The sequence below is a fragment of the Berghia stephanieae genome, chromosome 4, assembly GCF_034508935.2.
Source record: "Berghia stephanieae isolate SIO BIC M18660-M18661 chromosome 4, UCSD_Bste_1.3, whole genome shotgun sequence".
Classification (NCBI taxonomy): domain Eukaryota; kingdom Metazoa; phylum Mollusca; class Gastropoda; order Nudibranchia; family Aeolidiidae; genus Berghia; species Berghia stephanieae.
The window spans coordinates 27,716,636-27,739,591 of NC_088363.1; the positions used below are offsets into that span (position 1 = coordinate 27,716,636).

The 22,956-nt window shown below is 35.8% G+C and overlaps 1 protein-coding gene across 2 annotated transcripts; it reads right to left on the reverse strand.

The window, feature by feature from the left end:
* Positions 1 to 508: 508 nt before the first annotated feature.
* Positions 509 to 22,956, reverse strand: LOC144970354 (SUZ RNA-binding domain-containing-like). 2 transcript variants are annotated; one of them, XM_078909904.1, is made up of 5 exons: positions 20,952 to 21,107; positions 15,971 to 16,032; positions 15,454 to 15,564; positions 14,573 to 14,746; positions 509 to 8,813 (listed from the first exon to the last, which is right to left on the reverse strand). In XM_078909904.1, exons 1-5 carry the CDS (start codon positions 21,003 to 21,005, stop codon positions 8,711 to 8,713), a joined length of 504 nt encoding a protein of 167 aa, XP_078766030.1. In that variant the 5' UTR covers positions 21,006 to 21,107; the 3' UTR covers positions 509 to 8,710. The 2 variants fall into 2 exon arrangements, with proteins under 2 accessions (XP_078766030.1, XP_078766031.1); XM_078909905.1 differs by lacking the exon at positions 20,952 to 21,107 and adding an exon at positions 22,867 to 22,956 and having other exon boundaries at positions 8,599 to 8,813.

Consider the following 22,956-nt stretch of genomic DNA (forward strand, 5'->3'; position numbering starts at 1 on the left):
CTCCCAAAACTATAACTACACATTCGACTGTTTCCCTCTCAGCCAAGGACCCAGACAAAGGTCAGGACAAAACCAAGCAATCTCATTCCAAGACAAAGACGGAAAGCAATTGGAAAACAGATAAGAGGGGATAGAAGACACAGCAAGTACCCTGCCCGCTATGGGAGGTAGGAACCCCACTCAGGCTTACAAGATAAATTCAAAACAAAAATATAACAATCAGTACATAACAGAGAGATAATTTGCAAAAAAGCAAAACATTACCTCTCAAAACCAACACTATACATATGACTGTTTCCCTCTCAGCCAAGGGCTCCAGTAAGGGCCAAGACAAAAACCAAGTAATCTCATTCCAAGTCGAGACATAGAAAGCAGCTCAAAAATCATATATAGGGGATATAAGATACAGCAAGTGACCTCCTGCCCACCACGGAAGGTCAAAAGACCCCACGCAGAATGGTAAAAATGTGATTAAAAACGCCGTTAATTGGAAACCCAAGCATAATGATTTTGTTTTTTTCTTCCTCTTTATTAGAGAATAAGGGATACGATTTTAAAGGCCCTGTCGCATAAAAACCATAATAATGAACAAAAAAGGAATGCAATAGCTAAATTTTAATGAATAACAAAAAAAAATAATTAAATAATGGTCAATTAACACTGATACATATTATGTTAACCTTTTGTTAATCTTTTAGGATTTTGAGCTTTGAAATAAGAGTACAGGTGGAAGCAAAATACTAAGGGAAAAACCAAATGACACAATTTTATGATCTGGAAATTAATAAAAAAGAGGAGCCACATTACATAGGTAGATTTACACTCAAGAGAAAAAAAAAGTGACAGAAAAAATTGTTTCCACATCACAACTCTGTTACAGTTTTATGATCAGGCACAATATGTTATATCACTGTTATAAACACATACAGATTTTTCCACTTTTTCTCGTTCGAGGACTTTTGCGACATCACTTCAATGTCATGATATAAGTAGCAGAACTGAACAAAAGAGATCAAATCAATTACATTCACCACTGCAGTCTTCAATTTTCCTCCGTATGACTTCACAGTATAATCCTCGTTCTGATTCAACATATTATCAGCGTTAAGACAATATGATTAACTAAATTTCCAACAATATCCGTTATATAAGGAGCATTTTGTTTACAGTAATAATCTTTGCCTTTCAGAGCATAAATCATTGCCTTTCTTTCCTGTCATTACCTCATAATATCACTCATAATGTGAAAGCACCTTAGGGTCTTTACAATCAACTTGACACATACACACATACACAAACAGTAACTTATTGCACTTTTACTGAAACACAAATGCATGCTACCTACAAAAAAAAAAAATACAATAAAATTGATACCCTGGTACCACATATATAATTGATTATAGAGAAAATGAAATAATTCGTAAACTTCAGATGAGTTTTAGGGTGTTTGCCACAGACTTAGGTCATTTCAGACCCAGTAACAAGGAAGAAACAGGGATAGTAAAAATTCTCGATTTACAATTTACATAAGAAAAAGTAAGACAAAGGGGAGTGGTTTAAATAGAGTATCAGAGTAGATTTCCAAGAAGATACTAACAGTGTACTTAGTTTGAGATTACAAAAGCGTTTTATCCAGATGCAAGCATAAGATCCCACTGAGAAGAATACAACGTTTACAAGATATATTATTCAAAGCAAAAACTATAACAATAAACTACAGAAAGATGATTTATAAGAAAAAATCATCTCATAAAGCAATTTTTGACTGTTTCCCACTCAGTTCAGCCAAGGACTGCGGTCAGGGCCAGGACAAAACCAAGTAATCTCATTCAAAGACAAAGACAGAAAGCAACTTGAAAAAGGAAATATTGGGGGATAGAAGACATATGCATGGCCTCCCAACCCACTATGGGTAGTTCTAAATTTGTTTTTATGTTTTTACGGCGATTGCAACACATTAAGGTCATATCAGCACCAGTAAAAAGGAAGAAAATGGGATAGTAAAAAGTTCTAGAACTACAATAAAGCATCCAAGAAAAGGGAAGACAAAGGGGAATTGGTTCAAATAAGAAAACGGTGTAGATTCCAAAAGCACTCTATCAAAGTACTTAGTTTGAGATCACTAAAAGTCTCATCCAGACACAAGCACAGGTCCCCGCTAAGAGGAACACACTCAAATGTTTTACAAATCATATATAATATAAAGAAAGCATAATACAGTGCTAACAGAGAGATGATTTACAATGAAAAAAATATCATCTCCCAAAACTAACTATACATTCGACTGTTTCCGTCTCAGCCAAGGCATCTGGCTAGGACCAGGACAAAACCAAGTAATCTCATTCCAAGACAAAGACAGAAAGCATGTTGGAAAACAGATATAAGGGGATAGAAGACACAGTATGTACCCCCCTGCCCACTATAGGAGGTCAGGAACCCCACCCAGTAGTTCTCAATTATAAGTATGACAACCTAACAAACAGAGCAAAGCATCACAGAACTGATGCTTGACTATTGTTTGTTTTTAAGGGTTTTACGACACTAAAAGGACTTGGGGAAATAGTAAGACAAAGGGGAATGGTACAAATAGGGAACATATGTAGATTTCAAGAGCACACTATTAGTGTACTTAGTTTGAGATCACCTAAAAGTCTCACCCAGAAACCAGTACAAGATCCCACTAAGAGGAACACACTCAAATGTTTGCAAATTACATTTTAAAAATAAAAAAAAATAAAAATAACAGTACAGAACCGAGATATGATTTACAAGCAAAAAAATATAATCTCCCAAAACTATAACCATACATTCAACTGATTCCCTCCCAGCCGAGAACTCCGGCCAGGGTCAGGACAAAACTAAATAATCTCATTCCAAGACAAAGACAGAAAGCAATTAGAAAACAGATACAGGGGCTAGAAGACACAAGTACCTCCCTGCCCACAATGGGAGGTCAGGTACCCCACCCAGAATGCTTGACGAAAGCACTAAGAAACTGTAGTTCATCAGTTATGAAAGTAATAGTAATAATGCCAGAAGCTCCAAGGAACAGGGCTCTGGGTAAAAGAAAAACCATGATACATCTATTTTTAGGCAAAGACGCAGCATGTTTATGTTTTTAAGGATTTTACGGTGCTTGCAACACATTTAGGTTATATCAGCGCCAGTAAAAAGGAAGAAAATGGGATGGTAAAAAGTTCTAGAATTACAATTAAAGTACCCAAGAAAAGGTAAGACATAGGGGAAGTGGGAACAAATAGGGATCAGATGTAGAATCCAAGAGCACCCTATCAAAGTACTTAGTTTGAGATCACCTAAAAGTCTCATCCAGACACAATACAAAATCCAACAAAGAGGAATACACTCAAATCCTTACATTATACTTTCAAAATAACAAACAGAGAGATGATTTACAAGGAAAAAAATATCATCTCCCAAAACAATAACTATGTATTTGACTGTTTCCCTCCCAGCTAGGACTCCGGCCAGGGCCAGGACAAAACCAAGTAATCTCATTCCAAGACAAAGACAGAAAGCATGTTGGAAAACAGGCATAGGGGGATAGAAGACACAGTATGGACCCCCCTGCCCGCTATGGGAGGTCAGGAAAAGACGCAGCATAGACCACTATTTAGTAACATATCTCATTTCTTTACAATAATATGAATAAAAACTATAAAAAGTAATTGATTTTGGTTAATCTAATTTATAGATTTAGCCATTTTCCTCAAAACCAGTTTTCACCTATATTGGAACTTTAAAAAAGTAAGACAAAACAGATAGCAATTCCATATATTAGTGAACGTTATTTTCACTGACAATTATCAAGAAAATGAAACAGGAATTTTACAAATCAATTATTAGACTGTGGTGATCTAAGTGAAATTCAGGAAGCATTTTTACTTGAAATATTCACTCCAAAAAATATGGTACTAAGCGGCTAGAAGTTATGGACCCTAAAAGTAATAAACAAAAATGAATACAACAGCTTAAAAAAATGAGCAAAATACCAAAACGTTTTGGGATCAAAATCCTTTTTCAGCCAATAAAATGAATGAAAACATTACTTAAAAACCGGATGGACGACAGAGAAATATTTGGCATGTCCTCTCTGTAATAAGATCTAAAACATTCTAAGATCTTATTACAGAAAGTACTAAGTTCTTGGAATGTCCTTATGTATTTATGTTTTCAAAGTTCATTTGTTGTTGACTGAAGAAGAGTTTTGAGCCCGAAACATTCCATTTGGTATTTTGTTTATTTTTGAAGCTGTTATATTCATATTTCTTTATTACTCCCAAGAAATATGTGCTCTTTTGTATCCCTTACCCTATAACAGACCCACTGAAAATATTTTAAAAATCCCTTTTAAAAACAAATCAGTAAAATTATGTTTGTTTTGTAGGGTTTTACGGCACTTGCCACACATTTAGGTCATATCAGAACCAGTAAAAAGGAAGGAAATGGAATAGTAAAAAGTTCTAGAATTACAATAAAAGCACCCAAGAAAAGGCAAGACAAATGGGAATTAGTTCGAATAAGGAACAGATGTAGATTCCAAGAGCACACTATCAGTGTACCTAAATGTCTCACCCAGACACAAGTACAGGTCCCCACTAAGAGGAATACACTAAAATGTTTACAATATATGTAAAACAAAAAAAATAAAAAATACAGTTCATAACAAAGAGATGATTTACAAGGAAAAAATTATCATCTCCCAAAACTCTATACATTTGATGGTTTGCTTTCCAGCCAGTGTATCCGGCCAGGACCAGTACAAAACCAAGTAATCTCATTCCAAGACAAAGACAGAAAGCATATAGGTAAACAGAAATAGGGGGATAAAAGACACAGTAAGTACCTCCCTGCCCACTATGGGAGGTCAGGAACCCCACCAAGTTTGTAAAATTAGAAAACTTAAAAAAGAAATAGAAATTCATTGAGAATAAAAAATGGTATTCCATTACTCAAAAACATGATCGACTAGAGTATGATACGTCATGCTCAAAAAGGATGTGAACCTAGAACTAAATATTCAACCTTGAAGCAATCATCCAAAAGAAAAAAAAAATTGTTTAAGTGTCAATTGTTGTTTAATATCATTACCCTCTATCTACCTAAATGGCTTAAATAGCCTTTAGTTGAGTTAATAAAGAAGACTAAGTAGCACCTTGAATGCCTGATCCTAACACTGTTTAAGCCAGTATCATGGGAACTACCACACACATATACACATGTCACAAATACTGATATACACAAATATATAAGTACATACATTCCTGATTCTAAAAAAACATTGTATTAGGTAATCTTAATAAAAATGAAGCTGTGCAATGGAAGAGGGACATCAACCTTTAAACAGTTTAAAAATTTGAAACAAAATATATCTCAAATGATCATGTCACAATGTAAAAGACCCATTTAATAAACTATAGACTGGCAAATTGCATTCACTGTCTGCATTGCCATCGTTTCTCAGCTTTAAGCTCTTCATGATTGTACAGTGCAACCCACTTATAACGACATCCATTATAACCACATTCTCTCGATAGCGACATTGTGCCAGTCCCAATTTTTGTTCCTATATAGCATTTGTAATAAAAAACTAACTATAAAAGCATACATTTTAGACAAAACCCTGTATAGTGACATAAATATGTCAGTTATCCGCAACTTCAAATTGAAAGTCATGACAAAATTTCTAGTACAATGAAAACTTGACCCTTACCTTTGCCACATCTAATTGGACTCGGTTATCAATGTGCAAGAAGAACGATGGACTGGTGGTAAAAAAAAATAAGAAAAAAAAAGGGAAAGGAAAAAGAAAAGGTCCCAACCAGTAATCAAACAGAACTATTCATTTAGTGATTTAGTGCCATTTCTATCTTCAATTAAGAAGCTTCAACAGTATAGGATTGGTCTGGATAGTGGGTGTGTACCACATCACCTTGATGACTACAACCCCCCACCCTCTCTTTTAAAATACAAGTCATTTTGATATCAACTGTACAAGACTGTAAAAATACTGATTGATTGAGAATCTGTTGACACAACAATTTTATTTTGTGTCTGACATAAAATTATCGTTACAAATTCTTTAAAAAAATATATAATAAGCATAACACCGATACTGTAATCAGACAAAAACTGCAATTTATGAAAACACAACACGTCATATATAACCAGGCATGCAAACCATTCTTAAAATGATGTTGAATAGATAACGATTGTAGTTGAGCCTTTGCCAGATATGCCATCATATTGACCATGCCAGATTTTCAACTTACAATAAATTAATTTGGAATGAAATGGGGAAAAAGAGACAGCAATAAAAAAAAAAAAGAGTGCCTTTACAGTTCGTTATGGAGGGTTGCCAGACCCCAATCATATGCAGGCATCTCTTTAACTATTAATGTATCTATGAGTAGCTATGTAGGCAATGAAGATTTAATCATGATCAGTTATGACAACAAAACAATATACAGATCTGCCAACCCTTCACATTCCAAAAGTGGAACCAGAACGTCAGATACGAGAAGATTTGAGACAAAATATAGAAATTTTGTAATTTATTTACCACTATCACCAACCACCATGGAAAATCTGAATTTTAAAGACAATAGCAGAATGGCTGAAAGGAAAAGCAGAAGGGTTGGCACATACGGACATGGTGCAAGCTGTTGAAGTCCAGCTTCTGTTTTGTTGTTTTTGAGGGTTATACGGCGCTTGAAACACATTAAGAATATATCAGCGCCTGTAAAAGGACAATTAATGCACCCAAGAAAAAGTAAGACAAAGGGGAATTGATTCAAATAGGAAACACATGTAGATTCCAAGAGCACACTATCAAAGTACTCAGTTTGAGATCACTTAAAAGTCTCATCCAGACACAAGCACAGGTCACCACTTAACGAGGAATACACTCAAATGTTTACAAATTATTATATATATAAAACAAAAAATTAATACAATACAAAACAGAGAGATGATTTACAAGACAAAAAATATCATCTCCCAAAACTTTAACTATACATTTGACTGCTTCCTTCCCAGCCAGAGCCAGGACAAAACCAAGTAATCTCATTCCAAGACAAAGACAGCAGATATAGGGGGATAAAAGACACAGTTTGTTTGTTGCTTTAGGTCTCTTCCAACACAATTGAGGTTATATGAGAGGCCGCTGAAACAAAAAAAAAACAAGCAATCTAACAAAAATAGTACAAATGTAAATCAAAATCATAACCTCAAGATATCATAAGCTAAATTATAAATAACCAAGAACAAACAGGCAGAAGATTTACAGAAATAAAATATCCCCTGTCAAAAATACAATCACAAACCAAAGAAGCAGGATAGGCTAGTAAAGAGAAGAAGAAACGACATCACCATCGGATCGTACACCTATGCGAACATCATAGGTATACGATTCAAGGGTGATGCTCCCATCCAACCACCCGCTAAAAGACACAGTAAGTACCTCCCTGCCCTCTATGGGAGGCCAGGAACCCAGCTTCTGGCCAAGGCTCAATATTATAAGATGAAATCATATAGCTCCAACCACACATTCAAAAATAAAAGGATCAAAGCCTGCAGGACCAAATTTGGAGAGCTATGTGTAACCGCGGCTCCACAGTTTGTTTTTGAACTATAATGATTTATTAACCCATAATGAATGGTTACCACCTTTACTTACATTAATTATCGCTTTAAAATAAATAGGTGTGTCATTGCCCCTTAAAATATAATAAAAGACGCTGTGACATAAGATCAATTTTAAAGATGTTCAACACAAAATGACAACAATCTACAATATTAAATTGAAAACAAATTACGAAATGGTTTGGTTATCATTATTAATTTTGTAGCAAGTTTAATAAAGATAAATGAGCTAAAGATTAAAAGACTGACACCAAACAAATAGCAGGAAAGCTTCCCAAAGTGTACCACTTTGTCTTAACTATTTAGACACTTTGAAAGTCTATTCCTGTTAAAGTTTAGAAAGGACAATCTCTCAGTTCATTAGTCAATATTCCAGCTGTTGGAGCAGCCGATAAATACTAGAGCAATTCGACACCATTTTAAAGATTATATACAGCATCACTGTCCCTTTGTGTCGAATTTTACAAAAAAAAACAAAACCTCTGGTCTCAGCCTCATAACCTGATTATATTGGCAAATCTGCAACTGCTTAAATGATAAGGATGGTAGTAGAGAGGATTATGGTACAAACGATATTGAGAATGATGGCGGTTGTGACAGTATATGAAAACCATGACATCAAGGTTGTATGATTGCGCTCAGAGCAATGTCCATTGATAGATGCGAAGTATAAGTGTTTATCATTATTATATTATTATTGTGTCATGTTAACTAACACCAAGAAAATTGTTTGTGTTCCAAACATATATTTTCAATTTTGACAATAAGTCATACCTCTATTAGTACAATAATTAGATAAGCTGATTCTAGAGCATATCTTCCTGCAAGCACTGACCTTTGACCTGCAAATAATTTATACCTAGTCAATATTATATATAACAAGCAAACCTTCACATATCTTACAATTGCACATTCTATCCATAAAATAAAACTCATCCATTATAAGCAATGTCCACATCATGTCAACAATATATATATATATATAACCTTTACATTATTCAACAATCTGTACAATACCATATACTACATTGCCATCTTGGGAATGCCGTTATGTATGATCAGGTTTGTTAAAACCACTTGTACCGTCTGGGCCTCTAGGTTGGCGTATCACAGGGACTACATTATTGTTAGCTTTGAAAATCTGGGGGACCCTGATGAAATTGAAAAGAAAAATAGATAAAACAGATGCAGTCTCAAAACAGTGCAAGAGGTTAACTCAAGTGACGCGGCCTTGCATTCCGGAAGCTATTCTGGACAGTGCCTAGTTGCTACAGCTGATCAGTTGAAACAATGGCAGCTCGCCTAGCAGTTTTTCAATATTTACACCCATCCCAGAAAATATACTTTTTTGAGCTAATAGCAATAATTTATGGTACAACCTTTACATTTTCTTAAAGGGAAATAAGATATTTATTGAGAGAGCAAACTTAGTAAGAATTTATGAAACCTGCAACAGTCATCTTTCTATTACGAACAATTGAGTGGTGGAATGAGAGGGAGCAAGGCTTTACACCTTATCGCTACACACATTAGCCTAGTTTTCGTCTAACACACCCATATACACACCAAGAGCCCACGTACAGATGCACACATGTAATAAAGGAATTTTCTACAAACACACACACGTGGGTAACATTATTTCTTTGTGTCCTTTGTTTGAGATGTAACAGATGACCAGAGCATGCAAAACAGCGTGGTAGGGGCATGGGGGGGGGGGGGCTCTTTGTTGGCTTCGTTTATGACTTGAAAGGCCACTAACTTGCCTTCAACAAGTTGAAGGACATAGCTAAATTATTGACCAATCAGAATCAATTAAATTTTTACTGCATTTCTAAATATAGAAAGGTTAACAGCTCCATTCATAAACGGGTTGATCTTGTCCTCAATAATGGACTGGCACGCTTGGCGTCAAGCCAACTCGTCCTCAATACTGGACCGTCGCCCCACTGACTCAGTTATGCTCGTCCTCAATATTGGACCTGCGCGCTACTTGATTTAATTTTTTTTTAATTTACTTTTTTTTTATTGTGAGCTTTTATGTAATGCAATATGCACTAAAATGCGGTCAAAGCACTTTACGAATATTGTAAGCCAAAAACAAAACTTGAAATATAGGATGACGCACTATGTTTGATGATTGTAAGATGCTGTCACAATTTCTTTCATAAAGAAACAACTGTTAACGATATCATCATCATCATCATCAATTCTGTGGTAACCCGGAGTATGGGAACACTCCACAGTTAACATAGTTTATATAATTTCATTCTAGTGACTTATTTAATTTGTCTAAACGTACGAATAGAAGCAGCTTCTGCAGCATCAGCGGTAAGTCTGTTCCATGCTCAGATTGCGGAGGGGAAAAAGGAGTAATTGTGGTGTACATTTGTCCTTGCTGGTGGCAGACTAATTCTGGCCTGGTGCTCATTTTATAACCTAGAATGGTGAGAAAATGTGAGTAAAGAGCATATTTGAAGATTCAACTGTGCGCTGCCCACAGCAGGGCTGGAACCAGGGACCTTTAGGTGAGACTCTTGAGTGTCATGGTGTTACAACACAACTCATAAACAAAAAATGTTATTAAAACATCTCCATCGAACCTGAGCTTGGTCAAAATGCTTAGCAAATACAAGGCTATTGTTAAGCGTTTTGAGCACATTTAGTGGATATTTCACTATATAAAAGCTCAATCATTCATGTACTTTGTTATTTAGAGAAGTTATTCAAATTTTGTTCAGTGCTTTGACTTTTTAAAATAAAAAATGAAGCCACGTTTACTTTTCTACAATTAGCCTTCTAAAGTAATTCCATCTAAAATGTGAGAAATCTTGGAGTTATTTTCGAGGAAAATTTTCTATGAGCAAGCAGATCAGTGCTCTCTGCAAAAGCATGTATTTCGAGCTGTCAAAAAGAAAATCAATTCGGAAAACTATATAACTGATGTTACAAAACAGCTCATGGTTTCTCTAGTTGTCTAAAATGGACTATTGTAACATACTTCTCCCTGGTCTGCCTGACAAGTCTCAGAAATCTACAGTCTGTGCAAAATTCAGCTGCTAAAATTGTATTGATGAGAAGAAAAACTGACCACGATACTCCCCCTTTGGCAACTTTGCACTGGCTTCCCGTCAAAACATGGATTTAATATAAAATTTCGACCACTGTTTTTAAATGCTTAAACGGCCTTGTCCCCCACTATCTTTTGGACATGATTAAAAAGAAGTAAAATTCTCGCCTCTTAAAGTGCTCCAGCGACACCACATTATAAATCGTACCAAATAAAAATCCCAAAACTTTTTGTGTTCGCTCCTTCAAATTTTTTTGTCCAAAAGTCTGGAAAGCTCTGCCCAGGCAGATCAGAGAAAAGCAAACAATGGAAACATCCAAAACACATCTAAAAACATTCTTATTCGAAAAATACTTTCACTCATAGGTCTTATATGATAATCTTGTAATCTGTGTTGTGCTAATTATGTTTTGTTGTATAATTCTATGCTGATTCAATGGATTGTATTTTTATTGTAGAGCGTTTTGAGATGCAATTGCACAGAAAGAGCTATACTAAATGTACATCATCATCATTATTATAATTAATCTAAAAATTAAACAAAATTCGTTTTTGTGATATCTAGAAATTTAACACTTCTGTTTTCAAGCCTGTCTGTGATAGGGGTTTACGGAAGAGAAAAATTACTTTAACGATTTGCCATCAGGGTAATGAGTAAAATTCCAAACCCCATCACTAGTGTTCAAACAAAGTTATCAATATGAAATTCAATATGATTGCTTTACAAATCCCGGGGAGAGTGGGGTGGAATAAAAATCCCAGTGAAGATTTAAAATCTAAAGGCTACTTTAATTTGATGAGATCATCCCACAAAAGGCATACAGAGAAGGTCACAAATGGCAACTCTGTCTATTTGACTACTCAGTGACAACAAGACCTGTTTTATTCATCTGATTATATTTCCAATGAAAGGTCCTTATTATTGAATGTATTATTTAGAAACATTTTTTGAAATGAAATTCATTTCCCAAATGATAACATATAATTATATGGTATCACAGAGATAACCCCCCCCCCCCCCCCCCCCCCTTCCCAAAAAAAAACCCCCCAAAAAACAAAAACAAACAACCTTGTACAATTCACAATTTATCTGTCTTTAGTTCCATTATTAATTTCCCTTAATTCCATATTCACATAGCAACCTCTTTTGACATATGTATATTAATACATAACAAAATCATTTTTTTTTTGTTAATTCTAGTGAGCCAAATGAATGATATAATTATTCTGAATAAAGAAGCCAACTATAGAACCAGGGATCCCGATAACTAAAGGAGAGCACTTGTTTCACAGGCAAATGGACTGATATCAATCCAGCGTAAAGTCAGAATCATTGAACAACCCTCTCGCCTGCTAAATATTGTGGAAAGTATTCTGAGATAAGACTAATATTATCCAAAGAGTAGCAAGCAAGTCACAGCGTACACAACGACAACAGTTTAGTTGAGACGGGATCCCGTTCCTGACACCTGCTGACCCGGTCACGGTGAGCGGTCAATCACCGAGAGGAATTTACCTAACGGGGATTGCCGTTTCACTCAATTTAACAATGTTTTGTTTTATTGTCTGTTAGACACCCATATTGAATGAGTTGAAATATCACTACTTGGTATAAAAGTTTATATTTTCTACTTTTACTGTGTGTTTTTTATTTTTTCATAGTATTACTAGATTTCTCAATATAAGTTATCAATGAACGGTAACAAATTACACAAAAAATATAGCGGGTGCAACATTTCAAAAATTAGAGAAAAAAAAACGTTGCTATGGATTTGTCTGAATTTTATGTATTATAAAGAGAAGATGTAAATACTTCTCACAAAAAACGTATTTTTCCTCAACACAAATATATCCGCTACGAGCATTCAAACTCGTCAGTGTAGTTTGGGGCTGGTCTTTAACTGAATTGCGTTGATGACAAATCGCATTTTATTCATATCATTGATAATGCCGGATGCTCTTTTTTTTTCCAATTTTGCTGTTGTTTGGTGACAGGTCTCTGTGCCTTGTTCTCCAAGAAGTCTAAGTCCAAACTTATATTGAGTGATGTGTGGTATGCACTGGTACTCAAGGAGGTGTTGTTTTGGGATTATTTTGTTTGGAAAATATTTTCTGTATGTATCCGTGTAATGTTTTATTGCACTTTGAATATATTGGATCGTGTCTGCTTTGATCGATTTTGTGTGTGAAATAAAGTTGTGCACATGACTATAGGCCTTGTTTATATTGTCGAAAATTAATCCAATACTGCAAGCGTCGTCAATGATGAGTGGGTCGTGGGTGCAGTTCTTTGTTTGTTGGATAATTGTAAGTGTAGACTTTTTCTTGTTAGTATTTGTGGCAGTGGTTGCCAATGAATGATCTGCTGTGGTAAGCCTGTTGTGTAATGCGGTATTCTGTCCAATTCAGAGGCAATAAGACCATCCCTGAGGGTGAGTGGCTCGTGCATGAGATTTGAAAGTCTCTCCTGCGTTTTGGAGTTTGTTGTTATATTCTACTCTGTCGATATCAAACATGCAAGTGCAACCCGTTTCAAGGTTGATTTATTTATTATTAGCGTCTTGGCAATGAGAAAATACAAAGAAGCTAATGAGTCGTGTGTTCAATGTGCTTTATAATGTGTACTTTTTACACATAAATTATGAGTGTGCTCCTTGCTTGTCCAATGCCGTGTCAGTCCCATAGACTAAAAGAATGTTATTAGAATAATTTGAACATTTAAATGGTTTCTTGCGGGCACGTTTCTATTTCTGTGTTAAACAAAGCATACCACGACATGTCCTACATAATGAATTCACTGCTTGGTTATGACTTGCAATTGTGTGGTCCATGCTGTAAGAGAAAATTCAAATTGACTGAGCGATGTAAGCAATGATATAGTGAATTAATGAATAAAATGAGTTTTAAAACACTCTGTATTACTTCTCATATCCATGCATACATAACAGCGTACATAAAATTTGGAAAAAGAAACACCAAATACTTCACCCAATTTGGTGAAAGAAAGGGGGGGGGGGGGGGGGGGGGGGGGGCAGGAAAATTCTAACAAGCAGTTGAGCTAAGTTGAGGCCCAACACACAATGTCATTTAAAATTAAACATTAGCAAGATAATTCAAATTATGCAATTTAAAAATCAAATTAACTCATCATTGAAAAAAATAAAAAATAAAAATACAATTAACAATAAAACCGCAGCGAAATATTACGTTTCAATAACAAGGCTAAAGAGGTAATATCATTATTACCTGACCTACCGCGGAAAAATAATCATTACAAAATAATGAAAACTGAAGAGTAAATGAAACTTACCTCATTTCGTAGTAAAACTTGTGCCTTGTGAATCACACCAAAAAAAATTTAAAGTTTATAGCAACGTTTTTTTAGAATCCTGAGGTAATTACAAGTAATTTTATTTAAATGTTATAGAAAAATATGTGAATTTGAATCACGGCTTGTGGAATAAGTACTGGAGATATTGAAATAAAAATTGGACCGATGGAAAGAGGAGGTCTGCGAGAATTCTTTGCATTTGGGTGGAATTGCATCGTCACGAAGATCGTGAGGTTAATTGGTACGGAAATCATCCATTGGTATCACCCAATGCACGCCAAATCTACGTTCTGGGAATTGATATCGGCTGACCGCTGTTGACCCCGGTTACCTGTCGGGTGAGGTTACGTCGGCGCTCGGAACAGCGGGAAACTAAACGGTCAGATTTATAGTGCAGATTAGACGCCGTGAAGTGTGACTGTCGGTTTAACACAATTCTACATAAACAGGGGGATAAGCTACAGCTCCACAAACTCTACTGGACTACTATAAAACCATCATGGAAAACATACCCTTGTATCATCTGAGAACTATTATTTTCATCACACTCATTTCCATTTGAGTTTGCCTCAGGTTCTGCTTCTTCCTCAGGGGCAACACATCCAAATATTCTCATTCTAGCTTCAGCATATTCTGCCTCTCTCTGTTGCAAGCTCTTATTGGTTTTAGATGATGCTGACGAAGGCCTTTATAATTGGGAGATACAACAATTTACATCATTATGCTATCTTTAAGTTTAAGATTCAATATCAGTAGTGCCAACCCTAACACATGTAAATGTGTACACAAAATGCGTAAGGTTTATAAAAAATGTGTATGAAACTAAAAAAAAATAAAATGACAAGAGCTCTAATTCTGATGATAGGCAATTAGACCAAATAATATCAAAATTAATGAATCAACCTACACTGACGACTTAAATATTGACCTCCACAATCAAAGTATCAATCTGATATGACCCTGTCAGATAAAATTTTATTGAGCTCCCAACATGAAGTTCCAGATCATGAAACAAATTAAAATGTTTAAGTACAGTAATAGAGTGTATGCTTTTTTTTTAATGTATAAATAATAGAAATTTATTAATGCATATGACAGTCAGTAAAATGTGTGTAGGCTTACCATTAAGAAAAACACAGCAAACGTTAATCCAAAGATTCAGAAATAAATAATTTCTTTTAATTAGAATGAATAAAGATTGTTTACCATCAAGTATAAACAGAATCAATTCTTGGTTTAATTAGAACTTATTGACTACCCATTGCAATGCTTTCACCAACATTTTTAGTTTGGTACAAACTGTTAAAACTCATATGGAGATGTTAGAAATACAGAATTTAAATAAACAGATTTGATTGAAGTAAAAAAATCAATGATAATTAATCTTGCTTACGGAGGAGTTTCTGGAGGTGGGGCCTTAGCATCACGCTTTAAAATCCTGACCTGGGGTTGATACTGAGTGGAGCCAGAATCATCTGATAAAACCACTGTACCTTTTGTCAAGCTAGAATTGAGAGAAATAGACATTCAAGATACATTGAAAAATAAAACATGAGAACTCAATAATTTTTTGCATTGACATGAAATAGCTAATCTACTCAGAGGATGAACAAGCAACAATATTTGCTGTGACTTGTGATGTGACAAAAGTCAATTCTGATTTACAGTAGACATTTAACATTAAAATACAAACTATAACAAAAATTATTTGTACTACATTGTAATGATAATATGTGGTATAACCCTGTATAACACAAAATGTTACGTTAAGTTATTCTTTACTTTACTACATCACAGATGTGTTTGTCTGGGGGGAGAGTAAGCTACTTAAAATGTGCAATTGAAGGATAATAGTAAAAGTAAAAGAGCCAAGCAATAGCATACAATTTAAAAATACACAAATTGCTCACATCTTCTTTTTCTCTGTTTGTCGAATTTCAGCAGACATTTCATCCAATCTCTTGTCAAACAGCTAGAGGAAGAAAAGGCAAATTATAGTTGAAAACATAAATATAACATGTACACATAAAAAAAAAACCCAAATAAAGAACCCGGCTAAAGACAATAATTCACATTATATTTTCTATGTCAAGAACTTTCAAAACAACAAAGAGGCGACATCTATAAAACAAAGCCAAATGTAAATAAGTTTGTGAGCATGTCTCAAAAGCACACCTTTAATGTTAATATAAACAAATAAATTCTTTATTCATCTCATGGGTCATTTTTTTTTTTTTTTTGTATTTTGAAAAGAAATAAATGAAAAGATTACTTAATACAAATATAACATTCAATCATCAAAGAGATAAACAAATAATAAATATATTAACATTTGAAAATTAATTTTAAAAGTTTATTTCTACGGATTTACCACATTATCATCTATTCCCTTGAATCAAATTTCCATTTTATACAGAGCAAGTTGCCTCCAGTTAGGCACCAATTTTGTACAAACTCTTAAAATATTATTAACTGTCTTTATAGCCAGGTTCTCATCACTGATTCCCATATGTGAGTCGAGTGGTGTAATAAAAGTTAAGTGTCTTCCAAGGATACAATACAGATGGTAGAGTTTTGTCACCCACATTATTGCTGACCATGCCTAAAATCACTTCAAGACAATACGCAGAACAGCTGAGCCACAAATGCTATCAGTATCAGTTGATTTATTTGGAAAATGGAAGACCCAATATATATGATGTCAATAATTTTTCAAAACCTTAAGAGATGGCATATCAACAATAAGTTGAACATTGCCTAAAGTGTGATATGATATCTTTTTAAAAAATTATCTATGGTCATATCCTGTCTTACTCGGCTCATGCTAACAAGTCAAGTTTGTTCATTTGTAAAGACAATCAAGAGCATGAATTTTCTCTTCCATTCTGAATATTTATGCTTCTGAAAATAAACTGATAAACATTTACTTTTATCTTTCAATGTGGTGAACCCTATTTAGGCAGTTTAACCCTTTAGTCAAGTCTGCATAAATTTTTTTATTAAACTAAAAAAAATCACAATTCAAGACTTGTCTCAATTTTTTATTAACATTTACAAAAAAAATGTCCTCTTTGAAAATATGAAAGTGGAAATAATCTACTACTACTAGCTTATATCTAGCACAGACGGAGACGTGAGCTGAGAAAATTTATTGCTTTTTTGAGGTTCATCTCTCCCTTCAAAACATCAAAAGAAACTCATTGATTGAATTGGAAAGCAAACGTGAGCAAATAAACTGGTTGGCATAACCTCAATACAACTGCCACTGGCCTTATAGTTATAGTAGCCCAGGGGCTAAGGGGTTATCATTATCACTTTACTGACCCGAACTCAATCCCCAAAGAGAAATTAGAGTTAAGAGTAAGAAAGAACCTCTTTCTCTAATTGGCTTAGTAAACTTTACCAGGCACAACAAGTTGTGTACTAATACTTCTACTTCTAATACTACTAGATTAATACTCTAATTTACTCTAATTCTAATAGAACAACTTAGACTGACTATTTTACTACTACTACTACTACTCCTACTACGACTTTTATTTCTTTTAAATTATGCCTTTTGCGCCACGATATCATATAAGAAGACATCGTCGCCTAGGCATTCCACGAAGGAATATAGATAATTCATCAAACAAGATGTCTGATGTCAACAGGAATCACCCATGTTGTCCAAGTGAGCAAATTGGGGGTTAATAATCTTGCTCAAGGAAAACAACGAAAGTGCCTGAAGCGGGGCTCGAACCCGGGTCATCCGGATCACAGTGCAATGCCTTAAACTTAAACCACTCGGCCACTTCGCCCCCTATACTATTACCACTACTACTACTAGAGAGCCTCGCCTTTGGCCGACCAACCTCCGCTGCACGTCCAACTCGCCTTGAGCATGCATTCACGTAAAATATAAAGATTTTTTTTAAAAACCTACCTCTGTTTCAAAAACTAGCATCTTTCACCTTTCTAAGAAACATTTTGATTTTTCAGAACTTTAGTTCGTTAAAAAAATACCGGCCAATCTGACCCGTTGAGTCGAATGAAAACGAAATTTTGTTGTTTATTGTTTACACGGTTCAAAGGAAATGCCGTAAATAAGCTTTCATGGACTTCCTGTGTTGTTTTTACAGTGTCACGTGACCGTTTTGAGAAATTTGTCGTCTGCTACAAATAATTAGACCGGTAGGGGTAGATATTTTCGTTGGAGCAGAGAAAAAGTGAGTATTATTTCTTGGACTTGTAGAGAGGCCTAGGGTCCACCAGCAGTCAAGTTGATTGAATAAAAGAAAAAAAGGCCTTTTTTATCCGCCGCCACCACCACCATGAGAGTGGAGGGTGAGGGGGGAGGGGGGGGGGGGGGGGTGTTGCATGAAGACGAAAGGGAGACGTGTCGCTTGGTGACCTTGGGTGACGTAGAGCATCTCAAGGATGCTGGCAGCAGTTGCAGGTGTTCTTAACCCCTTAACGGCGAAGCTAATTTTTTGCTTTTAGATAATAGTTTGCTTTTATCTTTATTATTGTTAACGGGGAATACAGCGTTTCCACCAAGAGAGCAGTCAGACTATCGCAACTCGGACTTCAATTGTCTATAATCGTTTTGCCGTTACTTGTCTTTTGATGGTAGAAGATTTGGTGTTAGGTCAAAGATCGAATTTCGCCGCTAAAAGGTTGCATTGCTACTGGATTTGCTCCCCCCCCCCCCCCCCCCCACCTTTTTTTTTCTTCTTTTTTTTTTTCACCTTAGTATTGTTGATTGCTATTTCCTTTTTTATGATTAGCAAGTGCCGTAGGAGTCTCACAGGATGCAGGAGTACTGCAATTAACCCTTTGCCAGTGACACTGATTTTTTTTGTTTTCAAATAATAGTCTTCATTTATATTATTTTTTTAACGCAGAAAAACAAAAACGTTTCCACCATAAGAGCAGTAAGAATATTGATAAAAAGCGCTTTGAGCACGTTGGGTGGATATTGCCCTATATAAAAGCTCAAGTTTTTAAATTGTAATTTGTTTTTTGTCTTTTGATGAAAACGGTAAGATTTTATTTTTGGTCCAAGTAAGATTGATATTCGCCTTTAAAAGGTTAAGTTGTTTTGTTTTTTTTTTCAGGTTTTTGCTTTTTTTCAAATGCCTAGTGAGAGAGAAAAAACAAAACAATCATACATGTATCTGCAAACAGCAGAACGTTTTCATTTTACAATGAGATGGGAAGGGGAAGGGATAACACTATGACAAGAGAGAGAGAGAGAGAGAGAGAGAGAGAGAGAGAGAGAGAGAGAAGAGAGAGAGAGAGAGAGAGAGAGAGAGAGAGAGAGAGAGAGAGAGAGAGAGAGAGAGAGAGAGAGAGAGAGAGAGAGAGAGATGGGCGGGGGAATGGGGGGGGGGGGGGGGGGATAGTAAGGGGGAATGGGAAAAGATGAAAAAACAATGGGTTGCCTGATGACGTAGATCAAAGGATTGTTACAGCGGTGTTCACGGTGCGTACTTCGTGAAATTTTAACCTTTTACAGTGACACTGATTTTTTTCTCCAGATTGCTTATGCAGAATAGATCGTTTCCACCAAGAGAGCAGTAGTAAGAGTATATTTCGACTCGGGCTTCAATTAAACTATACATCGCAAAGCTTGTCTTTTAATGATAACATTAAGACTAAGATCTGGAGTTTGGGGAGTGTAAGATGGAATCTCGCCATTAATGGTTAAAATTGTTTTGATTTTTTTAAAAATAACACACACACACACACACACACACACACACACCACACACACACACACACACACGAGCGCGCGCGGTCACGACAGCGAGGACCATCTATTGCTTGTGTTGCAACGGTAAACCAGTTTACGTGTACGTAGATCCTGAGGCTAGATGCCCCGTTACCGTGTACGTAGGCACTCCCGAAAAAAAACAACAGAAAGAGACACACACACACATACACACGCACACACACACACACACACACACACACACACACAGTCTCGCATCCGCTAATTTTGCGCACCAATTTTTACTGCACTAATGCACCAAATTGCATACCTATCTAGGGACACTTTTTTCCGTATCTTTTTCTCAATAAACTTTTTAAAAAACCTTTGTTTTGCGCGGCAGGCGGCAGGCGGCAGGGCACTTGGCACTAGGGGCACCAACCATTGGACAGACGAAAAAAAAACACGATTTCGCGAGGAATGAAACATAAAAATATTTAGGATATAATTTCAAACACAACTTTTGAAATTCATCAAGGTTTGTCTAGTACCGAATGTTTTTTGATAGAAAACAAATGTAGCTTCAAATCTAAACTGCTTTTGACGGTAAGCGGTAAGTTTTTATTTATTTTTCTGTCCAAACGAATGATTTGTCCTGGTTATAGAGAAGCTAAGTATTGGTAACAACGGCTCAGCTCTCTATTACCACTACTACTACTACTACTACTACTACTACTACTACTACTACTACTACTACTACTACTACTAATAATAATAATAATACTAATAGTAACAATGGCTAAAAGCAATGATAGAGAAACCAACACAAGTACAGGTACAAGACAAGAAAAGAAGGCGTTGCCGTTGTTGTGATGTAGGGTTGTTAGGTGTCGTTGTGTGTCAGTGTCACTTTCACCCTGGTTACGTGAGATCTAACCTGAACTCTACTCTCAAAACAATAGTGAATTAAAAAAACAAAAATCAGTCATAAGGCCGGTCCAGTTTAATAACAACTGAGTTAAGAAAGTTAGTAGATAGTGTCAGTGTCAAGAGTGAAGAAGTCACTGTCACTGTCAACAATTTTCAGCGGGGTAAAAACCAGAAAAGACGAAAGTGGATGTGTATTTTCACTCAAATTTGTACTCGTAATAAAATTATTTTCAGCGTTAAATCTAGTAAATTGATTGTATACATACACCACTGTCGGCTTGATCCTCCCAGCTGTCAAAATCCCCACCTTCTCCAGCCATTTTTTATGAGCCTAAAGCCACCAAAATGACCAAATTGGTCAAGAATCCCCAAAAGCTAAGAAAAGAGCAAAAACTGTTTTTCTGCTTAAAAGATTTACAACTTCCGGCATTGAAAGGATTCTAATCTTTAAAAATGTGTGTAAAATAAATGAGCCTGTACTTGTAGAAGAATGAAAATAAATTCCAATAAATAAACAGGTAAATAAATAGATAAATGAATAAATAAATAAATAAAAATAAATAAAGAAAAGAAAAATAAAGAGAACAGAAGAAGGAAAAGAAAAAGGGGAAAAAAAAAGAAATGGAGGTTAAAAAAAAAAGAAAAGAAAAAGAAGAAAAGAAGAGAAGAAGAAGAGAGACAGAAGAGAAGAGAGAGAGAGAGAGAGAGAGAGAGAGAGAGAGAGAGAGAGAGAGAGAGAGAGAGAGAGAGAGAGAGAGAGAGAGAGAGAGAAGAGAGAGAGAGAGAGAGAGAGAGAGAGAGAGAGAGGAGAACAAAGAGAGAGAGAGAGAGAGAGAGAGAGAGAATTTTAAAAAGATGAAGAAAGTGCTCCAGTTTATCTTGAAATGATCGTTATCATTTATTGCTACCATTTTTATACAAACGCACACTGGTCTGGTGCACAATTTCCTCCCCGTCCAAGTTAGACCCAGAGCGATTAGAAAGTTGTAACATAATAATGGAATAAACAGTGATAGCTATTCTGTTCGTTTAATTTGCATCAACTTAGCTCTTTCTTCTCCTCCAAATGAACTGACTGATTTAGTAATATTAAATACGGAACTTTTCGGACTCAAAACCCTAAATTATATCAATCAGACCATAAACGTTCAAGGTCACTCATAGGTTTGTGTGTTGGTACGTTATATCCAGATGGCGGATGTTGTGAGCCTTTTACTTAAATGCATAGCATCAATTGCGTGAAACGGACAATCGCAATTTCTTGCGACCCTTTGGATAGGACACTAGTTTATCGCATGGTACGTTCCGCCAGATCTATCAGACTCAGGTACCCAATCACTGCTTGGTCGACAGGGGAAAAAAAAAAAAGGGGGGGGGGGGGGCAGGAAAAAATTCTCGTATCAGCCAGGGTTGATCTAAGTCCCTTTGCGTGTCAAGTGCGTGCTCTACCGACTGAGATTTCGGGATCCCCACAAAATGCCGATAGTATATTATAGAAAAGAATAATGGAGAACGTTTCATCTCCTTCTTCGGGTGGCAGCGAGGCCCAGCGGTACGGTCTTTGCTTCGTACCCGGAAAGGTACCGAGTTCGATCACCCGCCGCTGCGCTGTGTGTCCTCGGGCAAGCCACCTCGCCCTAGTTCAATGTATGGCGCTACACTGCGGCTGGCGCCTAAGTTATTCCAGTCTTCCCTTGGAATAGACCCAAGAGACAAATTTCCCCCACGGGATGAATAAAGGGAATTTTATTATTTATTATATTAACAAAACACACTTAAGGGGAGAAATTCCAAATGTGTCCCGCGCCCGCATTACAAACAGTGCCTAAATATTTATACATATAAACATCCAGGCCATAAAGAAAAGCTGAAGAAAATCTTACGACTTCTGTTATTAGAAAACGTTCTTCTTGGTTTAAATGGGGAGTCTTTCCACAGGTTCATAGCAGTGAAGGGCAAAAGTCCCATTGAAAAAAAAAGACCCCCCCCCCCCCATCCTTTATGGTATTGATAATATAATAATAAATTATAATAAAAATAATAATAATAGAAAAATTAAATAACAAACCGAAGCCAGTGCTAAGAACTTGCGAAAAAACAAACAAACAGCCGTTTAAAGAAACATCAGTAACTTGAAAAAATAATCGTAACAAAAGAATTTTCATATTCAAATGCACTTACCTATCACTTTAATAAGAATAAAAAGCCGAGGTCGTAATAAGTTGATACAGAAATACCATGGTTATTAAATCCAAACAGCAAGTACACTCA